Here is an 18,594-nt window from a genome sequence, read left to right on the forward strand (position 1 = left end):
TAACAAGTATATATTGTTTAAAAATTAGCTTACACCTAATTCATTTTCTACTATCTCTCTTTTTTTAAATAAGTATGGAATTCCTTTATTTTTGTGTTCAGATGAACAAGGTACAAATCCACATCAAAGACAAATTACCTATTTTCTTGAAGTGGCAAGATGACGTATGCCTTAAGCATATGCCCTTCAAATTTAATCATGCTTGGCTTGTGAAACCGAATCACAAAGATATTCCAGAAGATCAATTATGAAGCTGATACACGAATTGGAATTGAACTTGGATACATTTACATAGAGAGATCTTCAAAAGAGAAAGCATCTAGTTCATTTCTTTTCCATTTTGACAATCTAATCTAAGAATTATTGTGTTATGGATGTTTTTTTTTCTACTATGTCATAGCTTTCTATAACTTCTATGTGAGTGAGATCCATTTGCTATCAGCTAGTAGATACTGCTACTAAAATTGAATATAAAAAATTCTGAAATTCAAACTCGTTCTTTTTGAAAATTATAAAAGTCGTAGTCTAACTAACCGGAGGAATTGCCTGAAAAGTTATGGAAATTCTGGTCATATTTAAAGAAAATCCGGCAAGTATTTTTGTATATCCAAATTATAATTGTTAAACTTCAAAATTTTAGGTGTCTTAGATGTTTTTGATGGTGTTGAATCCATTTCCACCATCAAAACATGATTCAAAAACTATCTCGACAGATATTTTTGAATTTTTTTTGCCCGGATTCCGGCCACTTTTGGCCGTCCAGGCAATTTCTCCACCTCGGTAGACCACTCCATTACAAAAAAAGAAAAAAGAAAGATATGGAATACTTGAGTGGCCGACAGCATAGATAATATGATGCACTCTTTACCAAAAACTACTTTTACACTGTTCCTAAGCGTGTTATTCCTATGTTTGCGGTGTGTAAGGGGACTTGGGATATTAGCGACATGCACTTTGATTCACCGGTCCGTGCAAGGACCTCAGAAAGGGCAAGCAATATTTGCTATGCTATTGGGTATTTAATGTCTTTAAGACAGTATCTGACAATACTGGATGCCATGCTGACCATACAAAGCGCACACAGCGAAAGCGAGAATGCGGAAATGCGGAAATAAACAAGATCCGTGACTGATACTTTAATCACAGAGAGGGAAGAGACTCCTCTACTGCGCAATCTAGAATCACGAATCTGTTTTTGAATATATTTGAATACGAATGCCAACAAGAGTATTAGTTCATAATAAATACCAGGTCTGCTTAATCACTCCAATATCTGACAATTCTTCTGAACAATATCCTTGTGCCGAAACACAAACTCTGGCCCAGCGGTCTACTTCTGCGTCTTTGCGACTTCTTCGACCTTAACAAGGCTCATACAAGTTCGAGAATAGAATCCAAAACAATCTACAAAGGAGACATAGATTTACAGAAATTGAGGAATGTTTATTCATGAACTTCAAATCTCAAGTATTACAAAGTTGCTTCTCAAGCAATACCAAGTTACTTCTCCAGCAGAAAGGCTCTCTAAATTTCTCAAAAAACCCGAATGCCTCTCTTCCCTAGTCTTCATCTATTTATAGATCCTCCCAGTTCTGGGTTTGGTGATACCTCCATATCGGATATGAGAGAATCTTACTTTACATCAAAATCAAATCCTTAAATCAGATATGAGAGAATCTTGCTTTCGGGTAACCCGGAGGACATCCACACAGTATCTTACTTTACATCAAAATCTGAACCAATTTTGGTTCGTGGTAAAAGCTATATGGGAAGCATAGTGAGTGACGGATGATAATATCAAGAAAGCAACGTTGTTTAGCGTTTTGCAGGATCGCACGCTGACTTGGTACATTAATCACTCTAGTGATAACCCGAATGCAGGAATCGCAGCTATCCAAGCTGCGCTAACTAGGGAGTTTAGCAGACGAAGTTAGAAGCGCAGTCAATCATTAGGTTCAAAGAAATTACAATGCTACCAGGTGAGACTCCTTGGGAGTTGGATCAAAGGTTGAAGTGCACGATTCGTGAAGCTAATATGACCCTGATAGATGGACAGCACCGCGAATGGTTTGTAGCATCACTATCGCCACATTTGAGGAATGCGTTGTCGCAGAAAAGGTTGACAACTCAAGCCGAAGCCTTCGAGATGGAGATGAGGCTGTATGAGACCCCATACAAGATCCTAACCTAGGAGTTCAGCAGATCCACGCGCAGTTGAAGAACTTATGCCTTGAGATGTAGAGTCTGAAACGAGATGGAACAGTTCAACCAGAAGTGCGTGAAGAATTGTGGTGCATAAAATGTAAGGCTCAGGGACATGACAAGGACCACTGCCCAGTATTCGTGAATTATCTCGCAGGAGGAGGAATGATGCCGATAAGGCCAGAAGCGCAAGCAGGACCGAGCGCGGCACCTGCTTTGTGGTGCGCGATTTGTCAAATAGGAGGAAAGCATGTTACAGACAACTGTCATCTGTTGTAGAAGTACACGCAGAATTCACAACAATTGTTTTGTAATTTCTGTAGATCAGTGGGACATGATGAGCGCAGTTGTAGAATTTATGAGCTAATGATGGATAGAACTCCTACCTATAGGGTTCAGGCTGAAACGCAGCCCCTAGACCAAGGCACAGGGATGGCACGGGCCAGATTCTAGGGGCGCGGACAAGGCTGAGGTGGAGGAGGACCTGGGAGAGGTCGCGGACAGATGATATGCTACAATTGCAGAGGGCCAGGGAATTATGCCCATGATTGTATGAATCCGACGCGTCCATCATGTTTGTATTGTACCTTTTTTGATCATGAGACGGAGGATTGTCCTATGCTGATAGCCAGGATACGTAACAAAGGAGGGTTACAACCTCCCCCGACTCAGAACCTACAAATGATGAGGTCTAAGTTGCGCGAGGAAGAACCTAATGTAAATATCATGCTCAGAAGTGGAATTACGATGGGAGATGATAAAGGCAAACAGCCCGAAGAAAGCACTTGGGTTCGCAAAGCTCCGGCGAAGGAAGCAAAATTTGATTTGGAGCGCGCCCGAGAAACTTTTATGGAAGCTAAGAAGAGCTTCACTGATACCTCCACTTCAGGAAGCAAAGACAGACCGTAGCCAAAAATGGACCTAGCAATGCTCATGACGTTCTTGGAAACGTGTATGAAGTTACTGCATGACAGTAAGGTGGTAAAGGGACTACAAGAACTCATTAGCAGATGCACTAGGACCGCGCCGGGAGAACCGCGCGTGGTCCGGAAGATTGGAAAACAGAAGGCAAGAATGGGAAGAGAAATGAGGCTAACTGCAAAGATTGGCGAATATGAGATGGACCAAGTAATTCTAGATCTAGGATCGGACGCAAATGTTCTGCCAAAGCAGACATGGGAGCGCATGGGGAGGCCTACGCTGTAGTGCTCTCCTATTCAACCGTGCATGGCGAACCAACAAAAGATAATACCCCTGGGGCGATTACTGTGAATCACAGTGGATATTGAAGTAGCAAGCGTGCTAGCTGACTTTGAGGTGATAGAGATTGTCGATGACAGCAATCCCTACCCCGCGCTCTTAGGAATCGATTGGGCCACTGACATGAATGGGGTGATTAACCTAAAAAAGCGCAAGATGATTTTTTAGAAGAAGTCTTTGTGCGTAGTGATACCTTTGGACCCTACTGAGGGATCATGCTACACATAGCCAGTGCGTGACTATGAAAGCGACGACGACTTAGACTGCATCTACAAGATAATTGTGCAAGAGCAAGACTAGGTAAATCCCACTACAGACAGGCGAATTTCATGGGAGCATGAAATCTCCTGTACTTCAGACTCAGATGAGGAGATAGAGTGATGGAAGAATAGGTTACATGAGGTAACCACGCTGAACTGTAACATAATGACAAGGTTGTTGCACTGTGTTTCAATGGAAATGAGAGATTTACCTACTTATGATGGATTAGGTGAGGTAGATGCTTTCTTGGACAGGTTTGAGAGAGAGGTGCTGGAGAAACAATGTTTCAAAGCCTTGAATTGGGTACTACGCGCTACACCCGCGAGATGGTGGGGTACGCACAAAGGAAACTTTGATGACTGGCATGCATGTAGAAGGATGATGCGCACACAGTTTGGAAAGCCTCGAGTACAATTCACAGATAAATACGATGGACAGGATGGTCCGCGTACGCACCTGTGCAGATGGGTACAGGAGTATGGTAAAAAACCTGCGCGGATACACATGAGGTTCACGATGGGAGATATGGTCTATAAGCATGTGTTGGGGGGAAAAATGCAAAAGGCTCCTCTAGATGGAACAACAGCGTATGAAAAGAATGACCGTGCAGAAGGGTATCCGCGTGAAAGCCTATAACGAAGTATGCATGGCACTGAATAAGGTATGTGGTACGTCGCGAAATGATTGGGACCTGCACATACCCACAGTCATATGGGCCTATAGGACGATGTGCAAGAAATTGACGGAACAAACGCCTTCTAGGCTAGTTTGTGGAATAAACGTTGTACTTTTGATGGAGTATCGAAGGCCTAGTCCGCGCATAGCTGCACCTACGGATGTAAAGGATTGCGAAGCCTTGGAAGAAGGGATCGCGCAGTTAGAAGAGATTGCAAAAGAGCGCTTGGGACCTGATGAAGAGATTCAACAAGGTGATCTTAGGCTCCGAGATCTCATGAATGAAAGAGTTCGGTTGAGAGAGAAAAGTGCCATGGTGGAAGAGGAAGTCCAGAAGTTGGAGGAAGGAATGAAAAGGGATTTTCTTGATAAAAGGATGGTGGGGATAAAATGGGATATGCATGACTATGGTGACAAATTTGGAGACTACCACCGCGAACTGATCAGTTTGGTACCGTGGATTCAGCCGTATGTTACTAAGAAGATCACAGATGGTGACATGATGCAAATGGTAAAGTGCGCAATGCAGGTAGTAGAGTCAAAAGGCAAACTTTTCCCAGAAAAAGTAGTTGATGATCACGCAAAACCCTATACAGGTGGTGCAACCACCCGACTAGTTGTAGGAATCACAGTCTTAGCACTCCAGGAAATTGGAAGGAGGCGTGGGACTATAAACTACTCTGCCCGAGATCTACGCGCTATCAGGGCTGCACGCGGGAGCGAGTGTCACAGGGTCCGCGACAACTTAAGGGTAGCTGCACTATCACACGGGTCGGCTGGAAAGTGACCATTATAGTCACTATTCATGATGTGATGCTTGGTTTGAGACCAAATGGAGTAGGCAACAGGCATTTAAGTCTAGTTTTGTGGGCAAGATTTGGGAAAATCTTCCGCCAAGGGAGCATTAATGGACCGAATTTGGGGGGAACTGTCAAATTTGAATTCAAAAGGTACTATAAATTACAAAGGACTACCCAACACACGACACTTGGTCATTTGAGTACTGAGTTATTGCACACCCTCAGGATTCTGAACCAAGACCTATTTGCCCTATGGAGAGTGTTGTTTGAGCACCCGATTGGAGGCCTTCGTCATCACAACAACAATTGAAGGCAAGCTCGTGCAGATGCAGGGGACACAAGTGCAAATGCAGGAAAGAAATTCTGCAATTTCCGAACAGCGTGTCTAGAAGATATAATATGCAGCAGCTCAGTGCGCTGCTGACCTCGCAGCAGTCTAAGCAGAGTTGGGAGGTCTCCGTGCGAAGATCTCTGCACCGATTGAGTGACTCGAGGACGAGTCATGATGTTTGTGTTGGGGGCCTGTTGGGCACGGGATCCCCCAAGGCAAGTTTTGGGGCTTAGAGCCCAAGTTTTGACTAAGTCTAATGTAAAGACTCCGCGATGTGTGGGTGCAAAGCGCGAAGATTGTAAATGAGTCAGAGGGTTGTCCGCCCTCATTTTTGTAATGTAATGTCGGCTTGAGAGATCTACCCATGGTCCGCGGACCATGGGATTGTATAAATAGAGCAAGGCTCTAAGTTGTAAAGGGACATCAATGGAATGGAATGAATAACAATGAATTGAGTCTGATCTAAGTATAGGGTGAGTCGTTGGGTTGTAGAGTAGGAGAAGGCTCTGCAGCTGAGTGCATAGAGGCCTAGTAGTCCGCAGCTGAGTGCGCAGGGTGAGTCGAGTCTATAACCATTGGAGAATTAATAAAGAGAAGTTTCTTATCAATCTGTGTATCTTTTTCCTGTTTGGTATATTGGGTATGAATTGCAAGTTTACTGTTTATATGTTGCGTGAACTTATATGAATGTGTTGAATAAGTAAACATAAGATAAGTATCTGTTTATGCAAAGTTAACTAACTCTTATAAGGAAGACAAGTAAGATCTGTGGTGTAACTTGGGGAATTAGCACAGATCGTTGACTTACCAGCGTGGGAGCATCGCAGTCCCTGGGTAGGGCTGCGCGAAGATAATTATAAAAAATTGCAAAGCATCACAGGTCAGAAGAGTGCGTGAAGTGACCTACGCAAAGCTAGCTCACAGTTGGACTCAAGCAACACCTCAGACATCTCAAGGGTGTGAAAACATGGTTCCAGCATCCCCCCCATAATGCTTCGGGTGAGACCTCAGTCCGCGCTTTGCGAGCTGTTGCCAAAAGGGCTAGTAGTATAGGGATTTGTTTGGCTAATTAATTTCGAACCTGGGTCAAGCCCCATGAAGCCAACAATCTTAGCGATTAGCATCGGGCAATATTCTATCACATGATCGAACAGTTTGAAATATTGACAAGATGGATGCGTTGGGTTCTAAAAGTCGTGCGCAAAATGCCCTGATTCGCCACATTTATAACAAATGATTTGGCCAAGACTTCTGCCATCCCCTCCTCCTCTTCCTCTTCCACGACCTTGAAATCCTCTGCACGTTGCACTTGCGTTCTGATCTTGAGGCTGAGTTTTCGCTTGCATTCGATATGTAGGGGTTTGCTCCATCATTAGTTCATAGCTTCGGTAGTTTCACTCATCATGTCCAACCGATTACAGAAGGTACAAAATAATTGTTGCAGTGTCTGAACGAACTTTTGTAAGAGGTGACAATTATCATTCGCGTGTTTTCTAGCTATCTCGCAGATAACACACCATAATGGTACTCTTGCACTTCGTCCCACAATGTTTTTAGACTTTAAGGGGACTGGACCTCCTCCGATAAAAAAATTCTAACAAGTAAGGCAATGATCCTTATCATGTCCCTTATCTTTACATTATATTGTACCATACTTCAGCGTGCACCTCAGTTTGAGAATCTTTCCTGTCTTCAAACTCTGCAACTCCAAGTGCAGGCTTGCCAGCTGTGACTGAATCTGTTGTACTTCAACATTTGTATCCTACACCGGTGAGGCTTCCAACCTCATCGCGATCTCCATAGCCTCTGCTTGCATTCCTATCTTCTACTGCGATAGTGGTAATCTTAGATGTGGAAGAATGGACGCGATGTACCAGTCCCTATGTTGAGAATCCATGATTGACATGTTAACTTGCCGGATCAGGCACTTCAACCTCTGGTCGAAATACCACGCAAACTCATTTACCCTTTTTTGTATCTCCTTAAACTCTATTACAGACTATGCCTGAGACTTAGGCTTTGTAAACTCATTGTTCAACGCCTATTGAATCTCTACCAACGTTGCGCCCGATCTGTCTTGACAGAACTTGATATACCAAGTCAGCGCCCTATCCTATAGCATTGTGACCAGTTGTGCTTTCTTTATATTATCATCAATAATGTACTGCGTTGTCCACAGAGCATCTGCAACGAACTAGAATTGTTCCAGGTCTTCGCTTCCTACCCTTTTAAAGACTGGCATCTTCATTTTGCTCGTCATATTTAATGGTTGATGTGGAGGTGGAGGTGGAGGTGTAGGTGTAGGTGTATGCGGTGTAGCTGTAGGTGTATGCGGTGTAGGTGGAGGTGGAGGTGGAGTCGATGGAAGTGGTATCCCTGCGATACCCTAACTTACCAACTACAATGCACTTCATCATCACTATAAGAGGATCCTAACATCAGATTGTATTCAGAGCCTAATTCTTTGTTCCTTCTAAATGGTTTTTCGCTTCGCATAGTCCCAAACATCAAGTTAGTGGTATAACCTGTTTTTCACATAACAATATCTTAATCCAGGTTTTCAGAGATTTTAAGTACTCAACTCATGATCCGTTGAAGAACCTGCGCTCTGCTTCACTATAGCTGATGGTCATATAGATTGCAAGTTCAGTAACGAATCCTCCTAAGATGCGATCAATCCAGTGATCAAGGATCTGCGCGTTGTTATTTTCTGAAGCTGCCAAGTGCCTCACCAACTCTGGATTCCACACAAATGGGCCATGAAGTCTCCACACACCCTAACTATTTGCTAATCTAGACAGCCACTCGTGCAATTCACAAGGGAAGAAACAGAAAAAGGCTTCAATTTCCTCTGTGTATAGGTATCTATTCAACCATTGTTCCTTGGATAACTGAGGGTTCCAATTCTCCTGAGATACAAACGTGTGCAACTTCTGATCGAACCACTTTTCGATTTCCTTCTTAGTTGGGAACCACTTATTCGACATCACACATTCCTCAGATAGATCCCGGTCCGAGCAATGGAACCATTTGTTGGCTTGATGGAGCCTGACCCCGGTTTAGCGTTATCTGCGCCAACCAACAAAACCCTAAGTGCTTGATCTATTTTTGTATGATTAGTTTTGTTGTGCTAATAACAATTATAGATTTATAAATATGTGCTTGCTTATTGCTTCTTGTATTGAGGTTTCATTAGATATTTGTTCATACAATCAGTTAAATTTCCTTAAGTTTTAACATGACATTCATGAGCAAAATAGCTTCAAAAAAATACTGAACAACAGACATTCAGTGTAAAACAAACCATCAAAGAGACACATTAACACAATGTTTTGATGAAGGAGTTCACCCCTCCTGGGCTACATCTCCTTTGTTCAGGTTCCATGGCTTGGGCCTCTATATTAGCTCAATGTGGAAAAAAATGTTGTTTACAAAGCTCTGTGGCTCCTGATACCTACACCAATGTGTTCAGAATGTTCAAATTAGCCAAGAGCACCTCTTTCCGAGCTCAATTTGGTCGAAAATTGACTTCTCTAGAGCTGAGTCAACCTTTTCCTACATTTTCTCCTCTAATTCTCAAACATCTCCAGTTAGCACCGCTAAAATTGGTGGTAGGCCCGAATTTGGGGGCACCTCCGAATTTACCGCTAGACTAAACTTGCACTTAATTAATATAAATTGCGCCTAATTAAATTTAAGATGGGATTAATGCTAAGCACAACCGTAACCTCTGGTGCTTTTGTGGACTGTTCACATGGAATGGTTAAGTCGCATTAAACATTGCGGTTATGGTATGTCAGAACTGTCAGATCTGACTAACCGTTAGGCATTATGCTCCATCGTGTTCACATGCTAACCGTTGGAGCTGAATGCCAGAGCTGCCGGGTTAACTGACTGTTGGAGGTTGTGTTCACATGTGAAACGGTTTGATGTTTGGTGGATATCCATTGCATTAACATAAAAAGTTGTGGCTTATTGCATTGTTTTCACATGGGGGGAGGGTTGGCCCTCCCCTAACCGCCAACCTTCAGATGTTTACACATTAAATATACACTGCAAACTCTATGGTTAAGAAACGTTGTGTAGAGTATATGGTTAAGGCATGAGGTTTGTATGCGGTAGGTCATGGGTTTGACCCCGACTTCTGCCAATAAATTTTGTTCAAACATATATATCCAACCCAACCCTTGGGAGGTGCCACATGGCAGCCTTCAGGCTTGCCACATGGCATTCTTCCATTGGTCGAGAAATGCACCAATAAGAACGTGCCAACCACTCCCTATACAAACCAACCAAATGATGAAACTTGTCCATACCTGATTCGTTGTTGACCAATGTTGACCATGCCTAGTCACCTACCACATTAGTAGTACGGACTAATTAATGTGCAGTGACCCGACATTTTTTTTGCAAATTTCGCATGTTTAGCAAAGCGTTCAAAACACAATAACTTTCTCATACGAACTCGGTTTTTGACAAAACGAGTTGCATTAGGACCATTTTTCCGAGAAGGACGTATTCGTTCAATTTTCGAGCCATTCTAAGAACTTTTATTTTTGAGCTAAATACTGAGCACCTGATCACTGCTAGCCCTTTCGGCAACAACCCACGTAGCACAGGCTGCAGTCTCACCCGAAGTCGTAACCAGGTTTTTGCAACTAGAGGCCTATGTGATGTGTTCCTCCAGTTCTTATCGCTTAGATCTACCTTCACGTAGCTTTATCCCTTCCAAACAGATAACTATTGAAAACCTATATAAACGACTTCCATATCTTCGTGAAGGTACTTAACTACTCTTAACATGCAAAAAGATTACAAATCCACTAGTTTCGCGCAGTAAATAAGAATTAATTCATATAAAACATATCACAGAGTGAAGATACATAAACTTAACAGAAGTAAATAATAAGGCACATATGCATCAGAATCGTCTCAATTACATACTTCTTATCCTTGCACATTCAACTACAGGAGCCCGCGTACTCAACCTACGGACTTACCAAGGTCTCTGCACACTCAGCTGCAGGAGCCTTCCCCTTTCGCCTAAGTACAGGAAACATACCTTTCCTGCCTTAGTAGCTTGCCCTTACAATGATTCTTATCCAAAACATATCTCTTAAGACTCGCTATGACTCAACTATATATAGCATTTGCTTTACAATAACATGGTCCACGGACCATGGGTGGGTCTCAAAACCACTCTATCACCTACCCACCTAAGGGAATAAATCCCCTTTGACTTCTAGTAGCTTCGCGCTCTGCTTCCACATTTCGCAGAGACTTTACATTTTTTACCAAAAGATATTGCAAAATTTGCTCAAACTTGACTCAATTGACCCCAGGGAACCCTTCCCAACAGTGAATGCATTTCTTTGCATTTTATATTTCTCACATTTCAGCTAATTTATCCATTTAAGCATAAAAAAAGTAAATAAATAGTTTAAGATTTAAATGGAATTAACATGCATGGCAAATATTTTAGTAGTTTATCAAATTTGTTGTCGCAAATTGTTTCAGTGGAATACTCGTGGAAGTTTACAATCAATGAATTCCATGGGAAACTTGCTTCTCTTATGTTGACATAAGTTATGAGTATCAGTAAATATCAATTCGCCTTGAAGAAAATTCTAAAACAACATTCTATAATCATGAAGTACACTATTAACTATTTTGTGTACCTCTTACAAGTTATTTCAATCTTATATTTGAAAAATTGTGCTAGTTTTCTTTGAAATTATCCTCATTGAGAATAAAAGCATGGGTGATCATATTTAACATGTGAATTGGGTACTTCAAATTCTTGAAGATAATTAATTACATGTAACAAGTGTCACTTTAGATCAAACTCTATGAGCCTTCCATGTTGGATCAGGAGGAGGGCTATGTTCTACCTTCCATTGAGTACTCAACACAAAATTCTCATGCGGAGTTGGAAGAGGACACGCTTTTGTAGACCTAGACTAGAACTACAAGACAACAACAACATTACCTTTGGAAGATTAGACTGAAAGGACATATTTCAAGAAAAGAAAAATGGTACTCCAGGGAGAAGGTGGAGGAAAATTTTTCTCACCTCATTTAGTAAATATTTTTGGGACCAAAAGGATCCTTATAGGGGAGGTAGATTCATATTAGATCATTAATCTCCATACTTTCAAAGTGGAAGAAAATGGAGGAATCAACTTGCAGGATAATTTTAATGGCAGGTCCCAATTTGGAAAATGTTCCAATGCCATTTTAAGAAGTCTTTTTTTTTTATGTCAAAAAATGTTCCTTTTGTAAGACTCTATGGTTTCATTCTACACTCGAAGACCTTTCCAACAATGTAAGGATAGTGTCCAATGGAGTTTGTATGCAAAAGCTACATCTCCCATAAATTAACACACTATCTTGAACACCATGGTAACAGAGGATGCCACATCATCCCCCATTACTCATACATATGAGGCTAGCCACAAGTGGACTTTCAAATACTTTAGAAGGTCCAAAATCATAACTCCGGTTGAGGGTTGAGGGAGTCAAATCTTACACCTAGTTGGATAGCAAGCTACCTTAAATTTCATACTACCAGGGGGAGTAGGGGTTCAATTTTATGCTATTGCATTTTGTTCCATGATTGAGAAAAACAAATTTGTGTGGGAAGTTTTTAAGAAGACCAAATATGGTTAATGTTATATAGTAACCTTACAGGCCACAGGTCTTAGAAAACTCCAGAAAGAGTACCTCTTCCTCTGTACTTGCATATTTCCATACTAGAGAAAAAGGAGAAGAATAGCTTCACTTGTAGTTGGGTTTTCTTCGATAAGGGTTTCCAAGAGAAAAATTTGTGTCTATTATGGATGGTTCATGCATTTCTTTGCATATTTCTCACATTTTAGCTAATTTATTCATTTAAGCATAAAAAAAGTAAATAAATAATCTAAGATTTAAATGGAATTAACATTCATGGCAAATATTTTAGTATTTTATCAAATATATTGTCACAAACTGCTTAAGTGGAATACTCGTGGAAGTTTACAATCAATGAATTCCATGGGAAACTTGCTTCTCTTGTGTTGACATAAGCTATGAGTATCACTAAATATCAATTTGCCTGGAAGAAAATTTTAAAACAACATTCTATACTCATGAAGTACACTATTAACTATTTTTTGTACCTCTTACATTAAATAATACAATAGAAACATTCAAGCACTAATTTACAAGTTATTTCAATCTTCTATTTGAAATATTTTCCTAGTTTTCTTTGAAAACATCCTCATTGACAATAAAAGCATGGGTGATCATATTTAACATGTGAATTGGGTACTCCAAATTCTTGAGGATAATTAATTACATGTAACAAGTGTTGCTTTGGAAAATTAAAGGTTGAGTGTTTAAGGGAAAAAATTTATAGGGGATGAGTAAGAATGGATCCTAAGATGATTCACATCATTGTTGATTGGCCAACATCTAGAACTATTAAGGGGGCTACACGATTTCTAGTTCCCACAAAATATTAAATGTAGCTTGTTAAGGGGTCCCAATAACATGACACCACCAACCGATTTATTAAAGGGGGGGAGAGGGGGGAAGGATTTTTAATGGATTGAAGTGACCAACTAAACCTTTGAATGATTGAAGCCATAATTGACATGCATTCTTATCCTATTGACACTAGACTCTGAAATATAAATTTGTAATAAAGGGGTATGTATCAAGGGAAGGCTTTCCGGTAATACTTATGGAATAAGGTAGTCTTTTTGCTTTTGAATATTGAAAATTCAATAAGGTATAAAAACCAAGTCCACCTATGAGGAGGAGACTTCATTAGCCATTCAATGTGTTACATAAAATCAACATTAATGCTCACAAGGGAACCACTTTTTTATCGATAGAAACCATCAAAGCCTCAAAATTTCAAGATCAAAGGACTATCTATGAGGAACAACAAAAAGGTGTTGCAAATATTTAAGGGTTTAATGTTGATATTATTTATAGAAGAAGTAGACACATCTACAATCTAGTTGTTAACACCTTATCAGGAAAGGAAGATATGTCATTGTCTCCAATATTACTAGTAGTACTAGTTTGAATCAAAGAGGTTAAATATGAGTAGAAGATGGTTCCAAAAGTATAACAAATCCAAAGTAACTGAGGGGAACTAATAAGTTTCTCATGGCAGGATTAATACACTCTCATATAAGGATAGGCTTGAATTAGCACCCACTTCCAAACTTAGAATGAGCATCTTCAAGGGGTCCAATTAGTTTTTATAAGAAGAAACTATGGATTTCTTGAGGCCACTAATGAGTAGAAAAGATATTTGTAATGGGAAGGATTAAATATACCCATAAATATTCATGGTTGAGTGTGAGGTATGCCAAAAAGACAAACATGATACAATCAAGACACCAGGAATCCTACAATTATTGAGAATCCCTAATTAGAGATGGGAGATCTCCATGGGTTTTATAGAGGGGTGTTGATTATCACAAGACAAAGATGCCATTTAAATTTTAGCGGACACCTTGACCAAACTAATAAGCTTACCTTTTTTACATTCATAATGGTGCCAAGTCCTACCAAGTTACATATGTTTTCCGTAGAGTAGTACGAAAGCTACATGGAATTCAAAATGCCTTTATCACTAATTGAATCCAATATTCATATGTAACTTTTAGAAGGAATGTCATGTGACAATGGGTACCAATTGGTCACCATTATGAGCTACCACCCTAAAGAATACAAACAAATAGATATTTAATAAATGCATCGAAGGGTATATGCATGCTATGGCTTTGACAAAGAGAGATAATGTTGTACAAATGGATTCCTTTCGGCAAGTGCTAGTGCAATATCACCTATTATTAAGATAATTAAATGAGTGCCTTTCAAGCCTTATATGGGTATGAACCATCGAGCATTAAGAACTATCTTCTTATAGTTTTAGGGCTCAAACAATTGCAGTCCACCTTAACCAACAATGAGGTGTCGTAAATTGTCAAAGATAACCTAAACCATACAAATTGGGATGAAACAATAAGGAGATGAAAAAGCAAGCATTCCAATTAGGAGACTTGTGTTTATAACTACAACCTTATAAATAAGCTTTTCCTAAGAAATACAGGATTGAAAAATTGGAATCTAGATCATATGGACCCTATAAGTTACCCAAATGAGTAACTTAGTGAGGTGGCATATACATTTGAACTACCTAACATTTGGAAGGTTCACATTTTGTTCCATGTTTATTTTCTTAAAAAGTTTTTTTGGTCAAAAATATCCCTATATATACAACCTATTAGGTAGATGAAAGAAATGTATATAATTAAACCAAAAAGGAAAATTTTAAAAACCAAATTTTATTTATTAAATAATTTTACATTATTTCTCTAAAACAATATTGATGGTGATGATGAAATTCTTTTACTTAAAAATGCACAATTTTTATTTCTAATTATATAAAAAAAAATTAAAATTTCATATATTTTCACGAATAAATTACCATTTTATAAACCACATTTTAAAAATTAAGAAGAAAATTTTTATAGTTGAAAATAAATATAAATTTTAAAATCTTCCTTATCCAATAAACATCCTTAAAAAACCATATATATTTTTTTCAAATTCAAAAAGTTAAATATCTTATTAAAGAATATATATAATCATTTCTTACCAGAAGGTCCAAGTTCACAGAAATTTTGAAGGCAAAGCTTTCCTAAGTACGAGAAATCATGGTATGTACATTCTTAATTATAATTAGTACCTTGATGAGGAAATGTGCAATACGTTTATTTTCTTGAGGCTTAATAAGCCATCATGTCCATAATATAATGTTTAATTAGCCACATAATTATTAAATAGATTGACATTAATATATTTTATTTATTTAATAAAATTAATATATAGATTTTTTTTTTGTTATTATTGGGTTGAAAGGTATTTTGATAGAGCTGTTGTAATGTTTTGTTTCGTCTTATAAATATTTTGATTAGATTAAAATAAAAAAAAAAAAATATTATGTTAAAAAAAAAAAAAAAATTAATTTAATTTTTGTTGTGTAGGTAAGGTAAATTTGAAATAAATAAAAAACATGTTATTAAAATAAACTAGACTTGGTTAAGTTATTGGTAGTTTTTTAGCAAGTTGTTTTTAGTGAGAGTTTTTGGAAGTTTTTCCAGTGGGTTTTTCTAGTCTACTTTCTCTAAAATCCTGCAAGAATTTATTGAAATCAGAAGCTTGATGGGTAACCCATGCACAATGGAAGTGCCCTAGGGGTTTTTGAAGGTGTTGAATCTATATATACAAACCAGTTTAAATAACACAAATCAAGATTTCACACGTGCACAATCAAAGTGCCCTAGGGGTTTTTGAGGGTGGTCAATCTATATATATAGTCAAAAAACTAGTTTAAATAACACAAATCAAGATTTCACCTCAAATTTTTCCACAGGATTGGGGCACCGGAAAATCCAAAAAATCGCACTAAAGACAACTCCTTTTTTTAACTCCAAGTTTATGAGAACCTATGATATTGCCCATGATATTCATATGGAATATAGCTTATTTAAAAAAAGACTTAAACCAACCTAGATCCATCTTAAATATTTCTAAAAATACAAATATCTTAAAATACAAACAAATTTTTTAAATTAAAAAATATTATGTTAAAAATATTCTATTTTTATCATGTAAAATATTAAAAATATTCAGAAATATTTTATGGAAATTAAATAACTACGATCACCTATTAATTATTAATAATTAAACTTATTTCACAATAAACATATATCACTGAATGTATCTCCATCTCAATGCTGCTCCCCTTCCACACTTCGAACTTTTAAGACGTGTTTGGAGATGACACTTTGATTCTTAAAACTTGGAGTGGCGATCCGGAGGAAAGACGGTGCGAGGATGAAGGAGCTGAATCTGCTCCTATTCTTGCAATCACATACGAAGAAACGCCCCGCTCTTCAATCATCCTTGTCACATAATGTTCGAACTCTTCGAGACTTTTTAGCCTTCCGTATTCGCCTCGTTGGAGATGTTCAAAGTCCTTCAATGCTTCTTCTACATGCGCGCAAAAACATGAATCCCGAGAGAGAGATGGTATCTTTTTGAGAGGACTGCTAGTTTTTTTTCTTGAGAGAGATGGTACAGGGCCGCTAGTTTTTTCTTTCTCTTCCATCCATTTCTGAAGAACTTTATGACGATTGGGTCTGCCATTTGAAAGATAGTTGTCGTTTCCCTGACACGTACGATAATAATGTGCAATATCCAGAGGCTCTACAAGCCTTCTATATGTATTGCCAGCATTTATCCACTTGTTTTGGGATTGGAAATCGCTTGGCAACTCATGCATATCCCACATTTCAATAATTTCATCCCAGAACTCCCCCAGCTTTAACCTGAGCGAATTAGCACGGGCATCCATATCATCTTCCCTGTTCTTGAAGGAGTCATAATAAAATAATTCTTCCATCTCACAAAGCTCTTTATACCACTCGAGCTCTGCCATAGCACATTGTTGCTGCCTTAGTTCAATAGCTAGTTTAGTAACCTTTGTGTTGTGTTTGTTTTCAATATACCCTGCTTGTTGTATGGCTTTCCGTGCATGATCATTCTGCACAAATTGACATTACCGATTGGAAAACACATTTGAATCATCGATTAGTGTGGTTAAAGTAAGAAGATAAAGACCAGAATTATTGAAAACAATAAAACGATGCTATAATAAAATCCAGTATCAAATCTCACCCGATTACTAGCATACGAAGTATATATTGGCCTTATAGGAAAATTGATAGGATATAAGATATGAAGCTCTAAATTTTTTACTTAATAAATCCCAGGAGTAAAAATAATTATATGCCAGTACATTAAACAATTTACAAATATAAAAAATAGTTTTAATAGAAAACATAATTGAAAAATAGATATAGTTTTCTTTTATTTTTTTTCAAAAATAATTGAGGATTACCTGCGCTCCAATTCCAACAGCTTCCAGCTCCAAGGATATTCCCATTTCGTCCGAAGATTCTGAATTGGAATTTGCACTTATCCCCATTATCCCCCTTGTGGAGATTTGTATTACATGTTCCAAAATAGATCCATACCGTATGTGCTCTAAAAGACAGTCCTGTCTACTCTTTTCGGAAGAAGTTTCTTGGCTTTGAATTGTCAAAAGAAGCATTTCTAAAACTGTCTTCGAGTTTGCAATACAAGCCGCACCATTGCTTGAGCAAAACATGAAAGTGCCAAAAGGCTTATATGGGCTGGTATCTGACTCACATACAGATAGAAGAAGAGCCTTATAAGCATCCTGAATTAAAAAATCAGGTCCGTCATTCCTGTCATTGGTTATTTTGGCCAACCAGTAAGGCAAAAGAGCATTCAGGGGTTCAGCAGTTGATTCAAATGGTGCCAGGAGCACCCGAGGAACAATATCGTTCTTGGAAACCACGTGACAAAAATTGCCTCCCCAGTTCTCACGACCAACCGCCTCAAGAAGTCTTGCATCTCCCACTAAAGGGGAGCCAAATGTTATGCAAAAAGGAGAGCTTTGCCTCAGTCTCTTTTCCAGTACCCATAGCGTGGCCAAGGTTGCAACTGCCCCTCCTAAGGAATGACCCACAAATATAATGGGTTTGAGCTTCCTTTGTTTTGAATCCGTATAAATCTTCATCTGTTTGGTCATGAAATACATCCATACAATATTACTTTTCATTTGAACTCCAAAAATGGATTTCTAGAAGCTATAAAAGTAAATACTATTTTTATAAAACCAAGTTCACTTTCTCCTAACATTTGTACTTGATATAGTCAATTTACCTTTGCATGGAAATCTGTATTCTCCATAATATGCAACAACAACTTAAGAGCTCCCTGATGGACGAGGGCTAGTTGATCATCATTACCCTTGAGGCAACCAGAGAAGACCTTGTTGTCAGTTTGTATATTGCACGCTCCATATTTGCTGTCTTTGACAATGAAACTTTCTATATCATGAAATGAAGGGAAGACCACATAGGCAACCCCTTCATGCTCATTCAGACTAAAATTCACTGAATTGATTGCAAG

At 38.7% G+C, this 18,594-nt stretch overlaps 1 protein-coding gene across 1 annotated transcript; it reads right to left on the minus strand.

The window, feature by feature from the left end:
* Positions 1 to 16,256: 16,256 nt before the first annotated feature.
* On the minus strand, positions 16,257 to 18,473 carry LOC149243771 (lipase-like PAD4). Its single transcript, XM_089374616.1, has 3 exons — positions 18,346 to 18,473; positions 17,495 to 18,199; positions 16,257 to 17,137 (listed from the first exon to the last, which is right to left on the minus strand). Exons 1-3 carry the CDS (start codon positions 18,370 to 18,372, stop codon positions 16,355 to 16,357), a joined length of 1,515 nt encoding a protein of 504 aa, XP_089230742.1. The 5' UTR covers positions 18,373 to 18,473; the 3' UTR covers positions 16,257 to 16,354.
* Between the last annotated feature and the right edge of the window lie 121 nt (positions 18,474 to 18,594).

This window comes from Pinus tabuliformis, chromosome 8 (assembly GCF_031772625.1).
Source record: "Pinus tabuliformis cultivar Carrire ecotype Pingquan chromosome 8, CPIR1, whole genome shotgun sequence".
NCBI classification, from domain to species: domain Eukaryota; kingdom Viridiplantae; phylum Streptophyta; class Pinopsida; order Pinales; family Pinaceae; genus Pinus; species Pinus tabuliformis.